This window comes from Mastigoproctus giganteus, chromosome 2 (assembly GCF_048544385.1).
Source record: "Mastigoproctus giganteus isolate SK-2022 chromosome 2, ASM4854438v1, whole genome shotgun sequence".
Classification (NCBI taxonomy): Eukaryota; Metazoa; Arthropoda; class Arachnida; order Uropygi; family Thelyphonidae; genus Mastigoproctus; species Mastigoproctus giganteus.
In genome coordinates this window covers 67,180,154-67,199,992 of record NC_143576.1, presented here as the reverse complement: position 1 = coordinate 67,199,992, position 19,839 = coordinate 67,180,154, and the positions used below count along the sequence as shown (strand labels likewise).

The 19,839-nt window shown below is 38.1% G+C and overlaps 1 protein-coding gene across 1 annotated transcript in view; it reads left to right on the top strand.

Annotated features, from left to right (window-relative positions):
* The window catches only part of alien (COP9 signalosome complex subunit 2 alien), a 424,708-nt gene that overhangs the window by 117,895 nt on the left and 286,974 nt on the right, over nucleotides 1-19,839 (top strand). The window contains exon 4 of the mRNA XM_090368501.1: nucleotides 12,159-12,284. Within this exon, the coding sequence (XP_090224627.1) occupies nucleotides 12,159-12,284 (126 nt within the window). The remainder of the gene's footprint in view (nucleotides 1-12,158; nucleotides 12,285-19,839) is intronic.

Sequence of the window (19,839 nt, the reverse complement as noted above, 5' to 3'; positions counted from 1 at the left end):
TACCCAGGATGCAGCCTAATCATCGCCTTATGCAGTGCTATAATCAGCTCCATGTCTACTGATAAAGTGTCCATGATATCATTGATATAACCCTGTAAGCAGCCTGTTAGCACTGCTCAGAGAACTTCATGTTAGAAGACTGTACAATTACATATGGTCTTTTTCCATCATTCACTACCCTGGATGTAATACTACCCAAGTGGTATGTTATTGTAGGATTACTTCTATTCAAATGCAGATCCTTGTATTTATGTGTGTTAAACTTAATTCCACTTGTCATTCCATCTGCTTAATATATCCTGGTCTTATTGTGGTAGCGTAGACAGATTACTGTCATTAACCATACCTGCTTTGTTATTTTCAGCAAAGTTACACTAAAGGACCAGCAACGAGCAACAAGGGACTCCACTAATGGCATTTGTTCATAAAGGGCTGTAGCAGTGCAAGAATCACTTTCACCTCTGCCAGTGACTACTGTTAATCTATTAGTCCTTGTATCCCCACAAGCTAGCAGTTTTCCAACCCACCTAACACTGCCTCGATAGCATCAGCAAATCCACTAATTATTTTTTCCACTAATTATAATTTAACTAACTAACTACTGCCACTTTCTCCTGCTATTCAACCATCCCTTTATCTATAGCAGTGACCTGCCCCTAATGCCACACTGCTCATAAAGTCAAATTCCAGTTTATATAGTGTGGATATTTGCATATTTGATATTTGCAAGAATATTTGCTGATGCTATCGGGGCAGTGTTAGGTGGGTCGAAAAACTGCTAGTTTGGGGGATACAAAGACTAATAGATTAACAGTAGCCACTGGCAGAGGTGAAAGTGATTCTTGCACTGCTTCTATTGGAATGAGCAGAAGCCTGAAAAACAAGATGCAGGATATTTCAGAGACTGCTGGGAGTCATTGCGGTACAAGTAAACACTTGGATTGTGTTAGGTTAGCTAAGAATAGAAACAGGTGCATGTATACTTGCATGTACACCAATGCTAGAAGTTTGGTAAATATATTTGATGAATTTGAGGTATTGCTCAAAGCATCAAAGGCAGATATTGTTGGGATATCAGAGACGTGGTGTCACACAGATATAAGGAATGCAGAACTGGAATTTGGGGAGTACAACGTCTACAGAAAGGATAGACAGGATAGGAAGGGAGGAGGGGTTATGCTATTAGTTAAGAAACACATAAAATCCAAGGAAGTGAAGCCAGTAGACATCGCTGGACAGTGCAGTGTCGAGTCAGTTTGGTGTGATATAAGCATTAGGAGATCAAAATTGAGAGTAGGAGTGTGCTATAGGCCCAATGACTCTGATGAGTATAATAAGAAACTGTACAGGGAAATAGTGGGCCAGTAAATCAGAGAATCTTATAATGGGGGATTTTAGTTTTCCAGATATTAGCATTAGTAGAGGCATATGATGCAAGAAAGCAAGCTTATTCAGCATCAGCCCAAAAAAAAAAAAACACACACACACCACTCCCATTTCACCCCTCCGTTCGCTCGAAATACCTGTCCAGTTGAGCCTTAAATTTGTTTAGGCTGTCAACTTCAACAACAAGTGATGGAAGTCGATTCCACCAACCAACCACCCGCTGGCCAAAGGCAAATTTCCGCACATCTATCCGACATCCGTCCTTCCTCAATTTGAATTTATGCCCTCTGAGCTGATTATTCTGAACAAGATGAAGAATCCCATTGGCATTGAGCATGCTCAAACCATTCAAAGCCTTATACAACTCTATCAGATCACCTCGCCGGTGCCTAGTCTCCAGACTCTGTAATTTGCAAAACATAAGCCTTTCTTCGTAAGAGCAACCCTTTGTTCCATTCACTAATCTTGTTGCCCTTCTCTGTACCCGTTCCAGCAGTTCTACATCCTTCTTGAAATGAGGCCTCCAGACCTGTATACAGTACTCAAGATGTGGCCTAACCATTGCCTTATACAAGGGAATAATCACCTCCTTATCCCTTCTAGAAAAATTCCTGTATATCATTGACAAGACACCATGAGCTACTCTTGCAGCTCGTCTGCACTGCTCAGAGAACTTCATATCTGCCTGCACAATTACCCCCAGGTCCTTTTCATTCTCCACCACTGTCAGTGTAGTACCGCAGAGTTGATACGTTGCTCTGGGGTTACTATTTCCCATATGTAGTACTTTACATTTGTCAATGTTAAACTTCATTTGCCACCTCTCAGCCCATCTGTTCAACCTTTCCAGATCCTGTTGCAGCAGCATAGCGTCAGTAGTGTAGTGTCCTTAACAACCCTGCCAACCTTTGTATCATCTGCAAACTTGGACATTAAACTTGATATCCCATCATCAATATCATTCATAAACACCGAAAACAACAACGGACCCAACACTGAACCCTGAGGAACTCCACTAATAACATTAGTCCACGTTGAGTAGTGTCCATTGATTACCACTCTCTGTCTTCTGCCACTCAACCATCCCCTTATCCATAGCAACAATTTGCCTCCAGTGCCACACTGCTCCAATTTGTGCAGCAGTCTTCCATGTGCAACAGTATCAAAAGCGTTTCTAAGATCCAAATATATAATATCAAAGTTATTCCCTGCATCTAGTTCTTTTGTGACTACATCATAGTATCCAATCAAATTGGTCAAGCAAGACTTCCCCTTAACAAAACCATTCTGTGTCCGAGCTATAACTGAATTCTTGTCTAGATGATCCTGCAGTGCTTCTTTAACCAGTGCCTCCATTAATTTACCTGGAACAGAAGTTAAACTAACAGGTCTATAATTACTTGTGTCAGCCTTTGATCCTCCTTTGTGAATTGGGGTTACATTTGCACATCTCTAGTCTATGGGTACCTCCCCTGAGTCCAAAGAAGCTCTCATAATTATGGCTAGGGGTTTGCCTCCTTCCTTTGCTGCCTCCTTTAATATAACTGGATAGATCCCATCCACCCCAGGTGCCTTTTTTATGTTTATCCTCAACAATCTCTCCTCCACTTTCCTCTCAGTTATTACAAAATCATCCAGCTCACTGCCAATGTTTACTTTACCTACATCATTCTCCTTCCTGAATAACTCCTCATGCGTGAATGTAGATGCAAAATACTTGTTTAGATCGTTAGCCACCTGAGCAGGATCCTCAACTGTTGATCCATCAATATCCAGTGGACCAATCTGATTCATCCCTTTCCTTCTTGAGTTTAAATAGGTAAAGAACTCTTTTCTGTTTTTCTTTGCATCCTTTGCCAAGGATTTTTCGTAGTCTGCCTTTGCCTGCCTAATCTCCTTTGTGACTTGGTTACAGACCAACTTATATCTATCATAGGCTTCCATGTCACCCATTAATTTGTATGTATCCCATGCATGTTTCTTCTCTGCCACATGTCTCATTAATTCATCTGACAACCATTTAGGCCTAAACCTTGAACAATATTTCTTAGTTGGTATGTAAAGCCTGGTAGCCTCCAAGATTAGTTCCTTGAATGCTTCCCATTTTGAGTTTGTTGTTGGTAACATCATCAGTTGGTCCCACTGTATAGAATTTAAATACTGTCTCAGACCATCATAGTTGCCTTTACGAAAACAAAAACCCTTCCCTTTACCTCTGATGGTAGTTACCTCCTTGAGTAAATCCCATTTCAACACACTGTGATCACTGCCACCTAGTGGTTCATTTATCTGCAGATTCTTAATGCATGAAGAATCACTACTGATAATCAGATCAAGAGTATTGCTCCCTCTTGTTGCCTCACGAACATGCTGATGTAGAAAACAATCATCCAATAAATCCACAAAAGCCTTGCTATTGTGCAAGTGACCAACCCACAAATTCCAGTCAATATCTGGGAAATTAAAATCCCCCATTATAAGACTCTCTGATTTACTGGCCCACTCTATTTCCCTGTACAGTTCCTTATTATACTCATCAGAGTCATTAGGCCTATAGCACACTCCTACTCTCAATTTTGATTTCCCTATGCTTATGTCACACCAAACTGACTCGACACTGCCCTGTCTATCGATGTCGACTGGCTTCACTTCCTTGGACTTTGTGTTTCTTAACTAATAGCATTACCCCTCCTCTCCTCCTGTCCTGTCTATCCTTTCTATACACATTGTATTACCCAAATTCCAGTTCCGCATTCATCATATCTGTGTGACACCACGTCTCTGATATCCCAACAATATCTGCCTTTGATGTTTTGAGCAATACCTCAAATTCATCAAATTTATTTACCAAACTCCTAGCATTGGTGTACACGCTGGTATACATGCACCTGTTTCTATTCTTGGCTACCCTAACTCAACCCATGTGTTTACTTGTACCGCAATGACTCCCAGCAGTCTCTGAAATATCCTGCATCTTGTTTTTCAGGCTTCTGCTCATTTCAATAGAAGCAGTGCAAGTATCACTTCCACCTCTGCCAGTGGCTACTGTTAATCTATTAGTCCTTGTATCCCCCCCCCCAACTAGCAGTTTTCCGACCCACCTAACTCTGCCTCGACAGCATCAGCAAAAATTCTTGCGCCCTTTCTATTTAAGTGTATCCCATCCCTGTAGAAGCAATCTCTCCTGTTAACAAGTACAGTCCAGGCTGAAAAAAAATTCTACCCCTTGAGCCTTGCACAAACCCTCCAGGGCCGAATTGATCGACAAGGCTCTCATCATATACTCGGTCCTATCGTGTCTGGGCAGAATTGCAGACACTTTCAAATTCAACCCTAATTCACGGCTTTTTTTTCAACAGTGACCTGTACTTGCTAAGTAATTCCTCCTTTCTCCTACTCTTAATATCTTTTGTGCCAACGTGTACAACTATATCACCTTTTGTGCCCTTAAAAGATGATATTCATTCTACAACGTCATCAACCTTTGCCCCTGGCAGACATATCCTATTCCACCTATCCTTTTTACAAAGCATGTTCCCCGCTTCCCTGACAATAGAGTCACCAACAACTACTAGTTCCTGTGGGACCAGCACATTCTGCCTAGGGGGCTGCCTCTGTGTTGCCTGATGACCAAGTGCAAGCTCTGGCGTTGATGTGGGTGGCTGAGGGATTGATGGGCCCCTCAATTTATTTCTTTCGAGGGCATCCACCCTGTCCTATAAGCTCTCATAAAGGCCCATAACAACGCTGAGTTGTCGCCTGATATCCTTGCACTCCTTACATCGTGCACACACAAAGACATCCCCCTTGGCAGTATCATGTCCCGTACCCGACTGCTCCGCAAACATCAAGCAAACAGTGCATTTTAAAAGACTGTGATTCAGAGGGCAACTGCCCCCCCTCAGTTCTCCCCTGAACCACAGCACTCCCATTAGCTTGAGCCTTTTGCTTTGCTGCTCTGGTCAGAGTCATGATTCCGATTTAATTCAATAAAATTTCAAAACAAAATTAAAATCCTTAAGTTATATCCCAAAACAGTTATAACACTATATTTATTTTTTCGGTATCTAGTGTTTTCTACGAGTTCCCTTTATATAACTTCCGTATCACGTGTACCACTATAGTTATGTATTAATTATTTGTTACGATTAAGTCGTTATATATATATAGAGTTAAAAGTACAATTTAATTGACAATAAAGTTTATCAAGATTAATAGATTTACTGATTAATTGACAATATTATATTATGCACTATACTACACTAAGCTTATGCTATCGTGAAAAAATGGCGGGAATTCACGAACAGTACTTCTACGGACTCGTAAGTATTGATTAGCTTCCAAATCTCGCTATCTCAATTTAGAATAAACTAAGGATTCTGCCTAGGTCTATAATCTACTTATAGAAGATAATTTAATATAAAAGTTGATTAATAAATCAATTGTTATATTAAACAAATTAAGATATTGACTGGAATTTGTGGGTTGGTCACTCACACACTAGCAAGGCTTTTGTGGATTTTTTGGATGATTGTTTTTTACATCAGCATGTTCGGGAGGCAACTAGAGGGAGTAATACTCTTGATTTGATTATCAGTAATGAATCTTTGTGCATTAAGAATCTGCAGATAAAGGAACCACTAGGTGGCAGTGATCACTGTGTGCTGAAGTGGGATTTACTCAAAGAGGTTACTACCACCAGGGGTAAAGGGAAGGGTTTTTTCTTTCATAAAGGCGACTGTGATGGTCTGAGACTATATTTAAATTCTATACAGTGGGACTAACTGAAGATGTTACCAACAGCAAATTCAAAATGTGAAGCATTCAAAGAATTTATCTTGGAAGATACTAGGCTTTACATACCAACTAAGAAATATTGTTCAAGGTTTAGGCCTAAATGGCTGTCAGATGAACTAATGAGAGATATGACAAGAAGAAAAATGCATGGGATACATATAAATTAACACGTGACACAGAAGCCTATGATAGATACAAGTTGTTCTGTAACCAAGTTAGAAAGGAGGTTAGGCAGGCAAAGGCAGATTACGAGAAATCTTTGGCAAGGGATGCAAAGAAAAACAGCAAACAGTTCTTTACTTATGTAAACTCTAGAAGGAAGGGAATGAATCAGATTGGTCCACTTGATATCGATGGTTCAACTGTTGATGATCCTGCTCAGGTAACTAACAAACAGAATGAATATTTTCCATCTACATTCACACATGAGTTATTCAGGGAGGGGAATGCCAGAGGTGTATTCAACTCTGGCAGTAAGCTAGAGAATCTTGTAATAACTGAGAGTAAAGTGGAGGAGAAATTGTTGAAGATAAACACAAGAAAGGCACCTGGTATGGATTGGATCTATCGTTATATTGAAGGAGGCAGCAAAGGAAGTAAGCAAACCCTTAGCCATAATTATGAGAGCTTCCTTGGACTCAGGGGAGGTACCCCCAGACTGGAGATGTGCAAATGTGACCCACAATTCACAAAGGAGGATCAAATGCTGACACAAGTAATTATAGACCTGTGAGTTTAACTTCTGTTCCAGGAAAATTAATGGAGGCACTGGTTAAAGAAGCACTGCAGGATCATCTAGACAAGACTTCAGTTATAGCTCGGACACAGAATGGTTTTGTTAAGGGGAAGTCTTGCGTGACCAATTTGATTGGATACTATGATGCAGTCACAAAAGAACTGGATGTAGGGAATAACTTTGATATTATATACTTGGATCTTAGAAAGGCTTTTGATACTGTTGCACATGGAAGACTGCTGCACAAATTGGAGAAGTGTGGCATTGGAGGCAAATTGCTGCTATGGATAAAGGGGTGGTTGAGGGGGAGATGACAGAGTGGTAATCAATGGACACTGCTCATCATGGACTAATGTTATTAGTGGAGTCCCTCAGGGTTCAGTGTTGGGTCCATTATTGTTTTCTGTATTTATAAATGATATTTATGATGGTATGTCAAGCTTAATGTCCAAGTTTGCAGATGATACAAAGGTTGGTAGGGTTGTCAAGGACACTACTGACACTATGTTGCTGCAACTGGATCTGGAAAGGTTGAGCAGATGGGCTGAGAGGTGGCAAATGAAGTTTAACATTGACAAATATAAAGTACTACATATAGGAAACAGCAACCCCAGAGCAGCGTATCAACTCTGTGGTTACTACACTGACAGTGGTAGAGAATGAAAAGGACCTGGGGGTAATTGTGCAGGCAGATATGAAGTTCTCTGTGCAGTGCAGATGGGCTGGAAGAGTAGCTCATGGTGTCTTGTCAATGATATACAGGAATTTTGCAAGCAGGGATAAGGAGGTGATTATTCCATTTTATAAGGCAATGGTCAGGTCACACCTTGAGTACTGTATACAGGTCTGGAAGCCTCATTTCAAGAAGGATGGAGAGCTGCTGGAACGAGTACAGAGAAGGGCAAGAAGATTAGTGAATGGAACAAAGGGGTACTCTTACAAAGAAAGGCTTAAGTTTTGCAAATTACAGTGTCTGGAGACTAGGCACCAGCGAGGTGATCTGATAGAGGTGTATAAAGCCTTGAATGGTTTGAGCATTCTCAATGCTGATAGGATTCTTCCTGTTGCTCAGAATAATCACCTGAGAGGGCATGAATTCGAATTGAGGAAAGACAGATGTAGGAAAGATGTGTGGAAAATTGCCTTTAGCCAGCGGGTGGTTGGTTGGTGGAACAGACTTCCATCCCTTGTCGTGGAAGTTGATAGCCTAAATAAATTTAACGCTCAGCTGGACAGGTATTTCGAACAAATGGAGGGGTGAAGTGGAAGTGGGTTTTTTTTTTTTTTTTTTTTGGCTGATGCTGCATAAGCTTGCTTTCTTGCATCATATGCCTATGCTAATATCTCCAATCCATAAGGAGCTTTTCCTAATCCAAGAATGCTTTTATAATTGCAGCTAAAGGTTTTCTTAACTCTTTTATTGCCTCTTCTTAATGTGAGGTGAGAAAATAAAGTTCCTGGACCGGATGCAATAAAAAGAACACAAAGTGAAGGAGGTCAAAAATTTTTACTATATTATTTTTGTTTTTAATTCAAAGTAATCACTACCTGATTGAATGCACTTATTACAACTGTCTAAAAGTTGCTGAAAAGATTCAGCAAAGGTGTCCAAAGAGGTGATGTTCAATTTGACTGTTACATTTTTCCTTATATCCTCAACCACCTGAAATCCCTTTTGAGAGAAGTTTTTATCTTGGTAAAGAGGAAGAAGAAGAGGAGGCTGGTGGATCGGGAGAATAGGGTGGATGGTTGACCTGATCTCTACAGGGCCATGTTTTGTCATAAATGTCTTCACAGCAAGTGCAGAATGGGCAGGGGCATTTTCATGCAATACGAATCAGCAGCCTTTCTCAGAATGTTAGCCTCGCTCGGGAAATGCATTTCGATACACTTTGAAGCACCTGTATGTAGAACACATTATTAACTCTTTTCCCTTCAGAGACAAATTCCTTGTGAATCATGCCATTTGTCGAAAAACATGATCAGCATGATCTTGGACTTCTAAATGAAACTTTTTGGGCCTTTGTGATGATTTTGAAGTCCACTGCATGATTTCATCTCTAAGTTGTACTGAAACATCCAATGTTCATCTCCAGTGGCAAGGATTGCCTTGACAAGTCTGGATGAAGTCTTTGTATGATTACTCTCTTCATTGTTTTTTGTAATCTGTGAGGCTGTGTGGCACGAATTTTGCACTAATTTTCCTTTTCCCTAAAGATTCATGCAGAATTTGACAAATCATGTCTTTATTCATATCCAACTCATTAGGCATTATTTGAGGATCAAATGATGATCTTTTGCCACAAAATTTCCTGAAATTTTGCAATTCTCATTTTGAGTGGTTGATGGATGCCCACTTTTTGGGTCATTGTAAACATTCTCGTGTTTGTGCTTGAACAGATTGTACAATTCAAGCACACTGGTATGACTTAGTGTTTCATCAGTTTTGTTTTGCAGATTTTCCCAGTTTAAAGCAAAATTGGATAAAATTTAATGCTACTAGCAAAACTGGTTGTTACCTGCAACCTGTCAGCGTACTGGACCATCATCTGTTGGAGGAAGTTTGAACTACAACATACCACTTGCATTTATTTACAAACTCATTGAAAATGGTTACAGCAGCACCAGTCTGGCAACTTCATTGCTACACCTCATAATTCTATAGATCCATCCACACTAGGTGCCTTTTTTATGTTTAACTTCAATAGTTTTTCTTCCACTTTCCTCTCTGTTATAACAAAATCATTTAGCTCCCTGTTAGAATTTCATAAACTTCTGGCATCCCCCTCCCTAAAGAATTCCTCATGGTTGAATGTAGATGCAAAATACCTATTGTTTGTCAGTGACCTGAGCAGGATCATCAGCATCTAGCCGTTTATATCGGTGGCCATTGTGATATTCATCTCCCTTCCTTTTAGTGTTTACATAACTAAACACTAATGTTTTTCTGATTTTCTTTGTATCTTTTGCCGGAGACATCTCACTCTACCTTAGCTTGTCTAACCTCCTTTGTGACTTGATTGCTGACCTGTTTTTATTTGTTGTAGGCTTCTGCTTCACCTGATGTTTTATATGCCTCATTCATTTTTATTCTCTGCCAAAAGTTTCATCAGTTCATCTGACATTTATTTAGGTCTAATTCTCTTAATTGGTATAAAAAGCCTATTAGTTTTTATGATAACTTCCCTAAATGCTTTCCATTTAGAATTAGCTGCTGGTAGCATCAGTTGATCTCACTGTATGGAATTAAACTGTCTAAGAACACCTTGTCATTCAATCACCTTTATGAAAGTAAAAGCCATTTCCTTTATCTTCTGTGGTAGTTACATCTTTAAGTAAATCGCACATTGATACACTGTGTTCACTTCCAGCTCTAGTGGTTCTCTTATCTGCAGCTTCTTAATGTATGAAGAGTCGCTGTTGATAATCAGATCAAGAATATTGTTTTGTCTTGTTGCCTCTATAATGTGCTGCTGTAGAAAAGAGCCATCCAATAAATCCACAAAAGTCTTGCTAGTGTGTGAGTAACCAACTCAAGTTCCACCCAATATCTAGAACATTCTACATTCATAAATTCTACATTATAAAACATTCTGATTTACTGACTCACTCTGTTTGTCATCTTCTTATCTGATTTCTTAACAAATATCTATACTTTATATGCCTCTTAACTAATGTATACCTCCCCTTCCGTCCTGTCTGTTTCTTTCTCTACACATTGTACTCTCTTCATTCAAATTCTTTATTCCTGAAGCCTGAGTGGCACTATACATCTGACATACATTGCTACACTGTTTGCATTTGAATGGCGCCTCCGTAGCCAGGTGGGAAGGAGCAGCACACGCTTCTTGATTAGACCGGGGTTCGAGCCCGTCACCACCAAATACGGAGGATGCGGAAAGGTCAGGGAATGACCACCGCATATCCCGGAGCAATATGGCCTTAGTTGCTAATGCTCCTAAACAAATAACGTTTGCATTTGAAGACTTAACCAGTATTTTAAATTCATTACATTGATTTACTAAATTCCTATGATTAATGTATGTGCCTTTTTTTGCGCTTAGTAACCCTGGTGTGGCCCATTTATTTGCTTCTTCCACTGACCACCAACTGTCCTTGTAATTCTGATCACCTCGCTCCTTAGGCTGCTTATCGGGCGCCTCCGTAGCCAGCTGGGAAGGAGCAGCAGCAGTGCGTAACACACGCTTCTTGATTAGACTGGGGGTTCGATCCCGTGACTACCAAATACGGAGGATGCGGAAAGGTCAGGGAATGACCACCGCATATTCCCGGAGCAATATGGGCTTAGTTGCTAATGCTCATAAAAACCTTGGCACCTCCATAGCCAGGTGGGCAGGAGCAGCAGTGCGTAGCACATGCTTCTTGATTAGACCGGGGTTCGAGCCCGTGACTGCCAAATACGGAGAATGCAGAAAGGTCAGGGAATGACCACCGCATATTCCCGGAGCAATATGGCCTTAGTTGCTTATGCTCCTAAAAAACCAAACAACAACAACAACTCATAAAAACCAAATAACAAACAACAACAACAGGCTGCTTATGTTTCAATAGAAGCAGTGCAAGCCACCTGTGCCTGTGGCTGTATTTAATCCATTAATCTGTGTATGCTCCTAAGCTAGCAGTTTATTGATCCACCTAACAAAGCTTTGATAGCATCAGTGAATATTCTTGCACCTCATCTGTTGTAGTGTATCCCATCCCAGTAAAAACATTTTCTCCTGTTGACAAGAACAGACTATGGTGAGAAACATTCTACCTCATGTGCTTTGCACTGTTTCTGCTGGGCTGAATTGATTGATAGGTCTCTCACCATGCACTTCCTCCTATCATTCCTAAGCAGAATTGCAGGCAATTCACATTTAACCGTAGCTTGGCTTTTTCTCAACATTTCCTTGTGCTTGTTAAGTAAGTCCTCAGATCTCCTATTCTTAGTATCAGTAGTGCCAACGTGTACAACTGTATCATATTTCGTGCCCTTATTAATACAAATTAATTATAATGAATCATGTATCTTCTGGTAGTGGTTTAAAATATCAATTTATACAGAAAATAAAACTCAAAACAAAATAAAATACATATTAGATTTTTGTTTGTATGTTAAATTTGAAGTTAACAACTGAATGTAGTAATGAAGTAGACACTTCTCTTGGTATCATGTTTAGAATTAGTTCTGTGTAATGTTTCCTTCATGTGTGGCTTTTTTTTTTTTACCCTGTAGGGTAACCATGGTGAAATGATGAATCGGTATAAACAGCTCCTGACTTACATAAAAAGTGCAGTGACGCGAAACTATTCAGAAAAATCTATTAATTCAATTTTAGATTATATATCAACTTCAAAACAGGTATATGATTCATTTTTTTGATATCGTTTTAAAATGTTATTTTAAGTCTTATTTTATTTCAAAAATCATGTTATTAACAATACTGTGTTTTATGTAGTTCAGTGGAGTATTAGGTACCATTAAGGAAATATGCTGTTCATATAGGAAAGTTTTATTATGGTTCTAACTGAGGAGATTGAAATGAGGACCGAACAGATGGAATGAGAACAGCTCTCCATGAAACTAAAGAAATGTTATTGTTATTTCAGTTTTTCACAATTTAATCGAATCTGGCCAGTTGCTATAAGCATTTTTATATTGCATGATAACCTGTTATAAATTGTGTATACCAAATAGGAATATTTGTAAGTATTTAGAAAATGTCATTGATATTTTCCGGTGATCATAGTGAAAAATTTTTAATAATGAAGTATATTATAACATAGAAATACCAGTATTTTACTCTTGCCAGTAGGCATAGTACTTCTGATATGGTTTTTAAAAGGTGATCTTGTGTAGGCTAATGTAATGATGGGAAGAAACAACGTGACTGTTAAACTTATAATTTACTAATAAAAATGATTATAATAAGAAAGATATAATCACATTATATTTCTAACCTTTGAACCTCCTTCAGTGGAAAGATAAAACTTTTTAATTTAGAGATTATATTGATAGCCATGTGGTAATACAGTTATAAAGAAATGATCACCTGTGGATACCTAATATCACTTGGTGTTATTATTGTCTGCAGTGCTGGTGAAATGCCTAGGAGGATAAACTACTACCATGTTATTATTGATTGATTACTACGATGCAGCCTTTCTAACATTGTAATTCTTGGTAGAGTGGGGAATTGGTCTGCTAATGCCTGTTTGGCTTGAATGGCCAGCATCAGTATTGCATGATGTGTTCTTAGTAACTGGGGTAGAATGAGGGAGTAAGGTTAGATGGAGACAGAAAGTTAAATTTGAAAATGGAGTAAAAGTATTAGGAGCCCTGTTCCCTGAAGGTCTAGCAAAGATGGCCAATTTTATGGTGATTGGTTAACTTCCTTCATGTTTCTATCTGTGTTATTGGTAGTTGATTAGATGTAGCACACTTTTAATTCTTTCCTTTAGGTGTAATTTTTGATTGTTTCAGGACTGAAATAGTATTTCTTGACTATGGACTGGTGAGAAACATCAGAATAAATAGGGCATTTGCTATAATCTTAGGGAGGAAAAATAGTTTGTGTATCTTCCGGTTTTGCAATTAATGTTGATGGCTATCTAAGGCAAAAACCAGCAAGAATCCGCGTCACCAAAAGGGAACACTATAATCCAGTGTATACCAATGCAACTGGATTATGTTTGAAATTGTATCAATTATTTTATAAGGCAAATTAAGAAAGTCCTCTAATAAACAGTCAAATGCTGCAGAATTCTCTATTGCTGCAGCACATTTGACTTAAGAGTAGCACCAAGCAAAATGTATCAATGAAAGGACAGCCTTGGAATCTAGAAAACAAACTTGTTACCAGTGGATGATTTTGGCAAGGTTTGCATACAATAGTAAGTTTATGAACTGTATAGCAGTAATAATATTAAGATACTTTCTTTAATTAAGAAGGAAGAGATTGAATTTACTGTTGTTGTACATTTCTGTATAGTGGTTTAAAGGAAATTTTGAATTTGTGTATAGAAATCATGATAGAAATACTCATTTAGCAATTTGATATTAGTTGCCAAGGAGGTGCATACAGGCACATTAAACAAAATCTGAACTCTAATGCATTAAGGGCTTATGCCTCAAGCTGCGAAAGAGTTAGACTATGTATATTTTAGTGCACTTGCATCATTTATACACAGCCAAATTATAGATTAGCAAATTTGCAATAGCGGCAACGTTTAAGTTACATCTGATATTGTGAATACCTTCACTACTTCGAATAAGTAATGCTTCACCCGAAGGAGAAGACTGTTGTTACTTATTCTCAGTGGATACCACCACCCAGATGACACCGTTTCAGGGCTATCATGGCAACTTGTCGTGAAGGTATTCACAATATGAGATGTAAATTAAACGATGCCGCTATTGCAAATTTGCTAATCTATAATTGGCTGTGTATAAATGATGCAAGTGCACTAAAATATACATAGTCTAACTCTTTCGCAGCTTGAGGCATAAGCCCTTAATGCATTTGAGTCCTAACTTATATCATACACCATCAAGCATCTCTCATATTGTGGAGATATACTTCACAACTGTTTTGTCATCATTACATTACTTGGGTATCTACCCACCCACCGAAGAAGGGCCAAATAGCCCAGAAACGGTGCGTTTTGGATGGTGGTATCCACTGAGAATAAGTAACAACAGTCTTCTCCTTCGGGTGAAGCGTTACTTATTCGAAGTAGTGCAATGTCATGGCAACTCGTCGTGAAGGTATTCACAATATGAGATGTAACTTAAACGATGCTGCTATTGCAAATTTGCTAATCAATAATTGGCTAAACAATAACTTGCATCATTGTATATAAATGATGCAAGTGCACTAAAATATACATAGACAAAATCTGAACTTACAATCCTTGTCTATTTATAATATGCATGGACAAAACTTGAATATTTATGTCCTACTCAAAAAAGGTTGGCAAGGTTGATGCTGGGAAAAGAAGTCTTCTGAACAACAGCCAAGGTAAATGGTTGATTGTATTACATGCTAGTGATTAAAATGGGTGGATTAGTGATAAGCATATGAAACTCAGTTATTTAAATAAATGATTAATTGATTATGAAAAAAAAAAAAAAAAACCTTGTAGAGATTTGAACTGTTATCAAAACTAAAGCTTAAGAGTCCTTCATTGTCTTATGCCAGTCAGTCTCTCCTCCCCTTGTGCATACCTGCCTATAGTTTCATTTTTCTTCCAAGAACTCATCAGTACTTTGTAGACAAAGTGCTGATGAGCTTGGATGAAATTGCACTGTCTTTATTGTCATACAATTGCTTATCCGCCTGATGCCTTAAAAAGGAGAATTTTTCTTTATTGATTGCCACTCTCTGGTTGAGTGGGAGAAGACAGAGTGGCAATCAATAGATACTGCTCTTCGTAGACTAATATTATTAGTAGAGTTCTCCAGGTGTTATCCGTATTTATCAGTGATATTGATGAAGGTATATTAGGCGTAATGTCCAACTTTGCAGACAATATGAAGGTTGGCAGGATTGTTTATGGCAGTACACTACTGCAACAGAATCTAGAAAAGTTAGGCAACTGAAGTTTAATATTGACAAATGCAAAGTACTGAATATGAGTAGCTGTAGCCCCAGAGTGAGTATAGTATTGTGCAATACTACGCTCAGGGTAGTGGAGAATGAAAAAGACTTTGGTATAATTGTGCAGGCAGTTATGAAGTTTTCTGAGCATTGCAGAGGCTGCCAGAGCAGCACATGGGATCGTATCAATGATATGCCTTTGGGATATCAGAGATATGGTGTCACACAAATATAAGCAGTGCAGAATTGGAATTTGGGGAGTACATTGTGTAGACAAAGAAAGGGTAGGGAGGAGGGGTTATGCTGTTAGTTAAGAAACAAAATCTAAGGTAGTGCATCCAGTTGACATGGGTGGACAGTGTAATGTTGAGTCAGTTTGGTGTGACATAAGCACTGGGAAAGGGAAAATGAGAGTAGGAGTGTGTTATAGGCCTAATGACTTTGAGTACAACAAACAATTGTGCAGAGAAATAGTGGGCCAGTAAATCAGTATGTGTTGTAATGGGGGATTTTAACTTTCCAGATATTGACTGGAACTTGTGATTGGTCACTTGCTTGCTAGCAAGGCTTTTGTGGATTTATTGGAGGGTTGTGGAGGATTGTTTTCTACAGCAATGTGTTCTAGGGGCAACCAGTGGGGGTAATACTCTTGATCTGAATATCAGTAGTGATTATTCATCCATTAAGAATATGCAGATAAAGGAACCACTAGGTGACAGTGTACTGATGTGGGATTTACTTAAAGATGTAACTACCATCAAGGGTAAAGGGAAGAGTTTTTTGTTTTTGTAAAGGTGACTACAGTGGTCTCAGACAGTTTTTAAATTCTATAGAGTGGGATCAACTGATGTTAAAAACATCAAATTCTAAATGGGAAGCCTTCAGGGAATTAATCTTGGAAGCTACTAGCCTTTTCATACCAACTAAGAAACTTTCAAGATTTAGTTCCATATGGATGCCAGATGAACTAAAGAGATTTGTGGCAGAGAAGAAAAATGCATGGGATATATATATATATATATATAATTTATCAGGTGACACAGAAGCCTACGGTAGATATAAACTATTCTGTAATGAAGTCACGGAGATTAGGCAGGCTGTGACTGATTACAAAACATCATTGGTTTTTCTTTGCATCCTTTAAATCCACAGATTTAAAGGATGCAAAGAAAAACAACAAAGGCTTCTTTACTTATGTAACCTCTAGAAGGAAGGAGATGAATCAGATTGGTCCACTGGATGTTGATGGTTTGACTGTTGATGATCCTCCTCAGATAGCTGACAAACTGAATGAGTATTTTGTATCTACATTCACACATGAGGAATTCTGTAAGGAAGGGGAGGTCAGAAATGTACTAAACTCTAACAGGGAGCTAAATGATATTGTAATAACGGAGAGCAAAGTGGAGGAGAAATTGTGGAAGTTAAACTTAAAAAAGGCACCTGTGGTGGATGGGATCTATCCAGTTATATTAAAGGAGGCGGCAAAGCAACTAAGCAAACCCAAACCCTTAGCCATAATTATGAGAGCATCCTTGGATTCAGGGGAGGTCCCCATGGACTGGAGATGTGAAAATGTATCCCCAATTCACAAAGGGGGTTAAAAGTGTGATGCAAATAATTATAGACCTATTAGTTTAACTTCTGTTCCAGTGAAAATAATGGAGTCACTAATATTAACTGGTTCAGAACTAAGGATTTCCTTCTTTACTGAATACACAAACAAGTGCAAAATTTCTCGTGCTAAAAATTATTTTGGATGAAAAAGAATATACAGTAAAATATGCACTTAATTTTACGAACTAATGGGGGAAGGGTGAGACATTATTTTCAAATGTCTGTTAGAATGAAAGTCTTTCCCCAATGTTTCTGCCATATATAATTGAAAATTTAAATAGTTACTCTCTATATGTAGGTACAGTAAACCCCGCTATTCGCAGGGGGTTACGTTCCTGAGAAATGCCGCAAATACTGAGTTATGGCTCCCATAATAATAAAGGGGTTCTGTTCCAAAGTATGAAATATATAAGAAAAACTAGTCTAAAACTTTGTCTGTGTATGTATTATATGTACCTTCATAATATGACTATGTACATAGACAGTACATAGTGAAATGTACTGTCTAATGAAAATAAGAAACAAACAATTTAATATTCAATGTAATATTTATTAGAAATTTCAAATAAATCTTTCAAACCAGTGCCTTTGCTAGCTAAAAAACTTATCCCGCCAGTGCTATCACCAGTTTCGCTAAAATGTTGATAAAGGAGTTTTGCCTTTTCACGAATGATGAGTGAACTTAACGGAATTTTATTTTGAGTTTGGTCTTCTATCCACAGATTTAAATCTTTTTCCATTTTTTCTAATTTAACATCACGAGTTAGAGCAAATTTTTGAAGAAATTAGCCCGTTTTCACAGATACTACGGCGAATTTTTTCTTCCGATTTTTTGATTGACCTTACCGTTGACTCATTGATTTTTATAATGTTTTGCCACTGAGGAGACACTTTCACCATTAGAAATTTTGTCTAATAGCTCAATTTTATTCGCTAATATCATCACCTTCTTTGATCTTTTCACATTTCCCTTGTTATTCGTAGCCATATTTTTGTACAGGTTAGAAAGAACTTGTCCACAATAAAGTCATTTTCTTCCATTAACACACTCGAAAAAGTCTGTTTTACACTGCAAAACGGTAGATTTATCACTTTTGTAAACATATCAATTTATAAATTGATAAATTTATTCAATTTATAAGCATATAAATTAAAAGCAAACGATGAAACCTTCCATGACAAGCGCATAACACATACTGAACAAGGATTAGCGAGAAACATCCATGCTCACGATTTTGTCATCCCTCTCCCCCACCCACTGATTGCTGTTTTGACCAGGAAAGATAATTTTAGCCATGCCCATGTTTTTTTTATGGCGGAAAATGTTCACAGCGCTTTAAAATTCACATTTTTTTTAGGTTTCATTTTATATTAAATCATCAACTGCGAATACAGATACCGTGAATAGTGGGGGTTTACTGTATTATAAATTCCTGAAACAAACAGCCTTTTTTATTTACCTTAATTTTTTGGTTGATAAATAGTAAAAGGTGGAGATAATTGGTACATAATTTAAACTGTGAACAAGTTGGTGTCTAGAGAAACTTAGTTCAGAGTTGGAGCCAAGAAGCAGAAGTTGAGATACTGGTGATTTTCTGTTAGGCTTCAGACTCCTTAAAAACTTCTTAAACTTAGCCTTGCTTTTAACAGTATATGACACTGTCACCCACCCCATGCAATATTCCTTATGTTGTGGGAAATAAACACCACAGTAACTTCTGTAATAGATTTAATTTCTGTGCAACACTCAAATGCACACACTTTTCACCAGTTTACTTAGGAGCTGTGGCTATGAAGTTATAATAAAGAAACAGGACACAATATAATAGTGTATACATAAACAGACTGAGTTGTTTACTGTTGACTAATGTGACTCATGTGATCCTGTTTTCCCTATCTCATGAAATACAGGGTTAGTCAAAATGTTGTTAACAACTTTGACAGTTTAAACTACATTTTTTTTCTGTAAAAAAAAAAAAGCTGTCAGATGAAAGAAAAAATATCAAAAATTTTAATTTACCTTATAGACCAATATGGGCTCCATGTGTGACCCTACACACATCAATGTGGTAATCAAATTCATGCCACCCTTTCTCCAGCATATTGTTGTCAATCTGAGCAATAGGTGTAGTGATATATCTTTGCAACTCTTGCAAAGTGACAGGTTAGGGGTCACAAACACCAGATCTTTCATGAAATCCCATAGATAAAAATCTAAGGGAGTGAGGTCTGCTGATCTCGGTGGCCAATGAAGTAAAAGTTTGCCATTGGTGGAAACACAGCCAATCCAGTGATGGGGATAATTGTCATTCTGAAACTTTCATACCTCTCTATGAAAATGTGGCAAAGCCCCATCCTGTTGTAAAATGAAGTTGTTTGTGTTGTGTCAGTTGTGGCAGCAACCACTTGATTAGCATATCAATGTAATAAATGTCATTCACAGTGTCTTCAGCAAAAAGAAGGCCGATAAATCTTTTTTTATGGACATTGCACAGAAAATATTTACTTTTCATGTTACACAGTTTCGTGTGGGTTCTCACTTCCCCAGATTTGATTGTTGTGCTGATTGACCTTACCGCTGAGGTGAAATGTGGCTCCATTGGTAAACACCTATCTGTCTGTGAAATTTCCAACAGTATCACATGGTTCTTGGATGTTACAACAAAATTCATACTTAGAAACTTTGTCATGTGGTTAGGG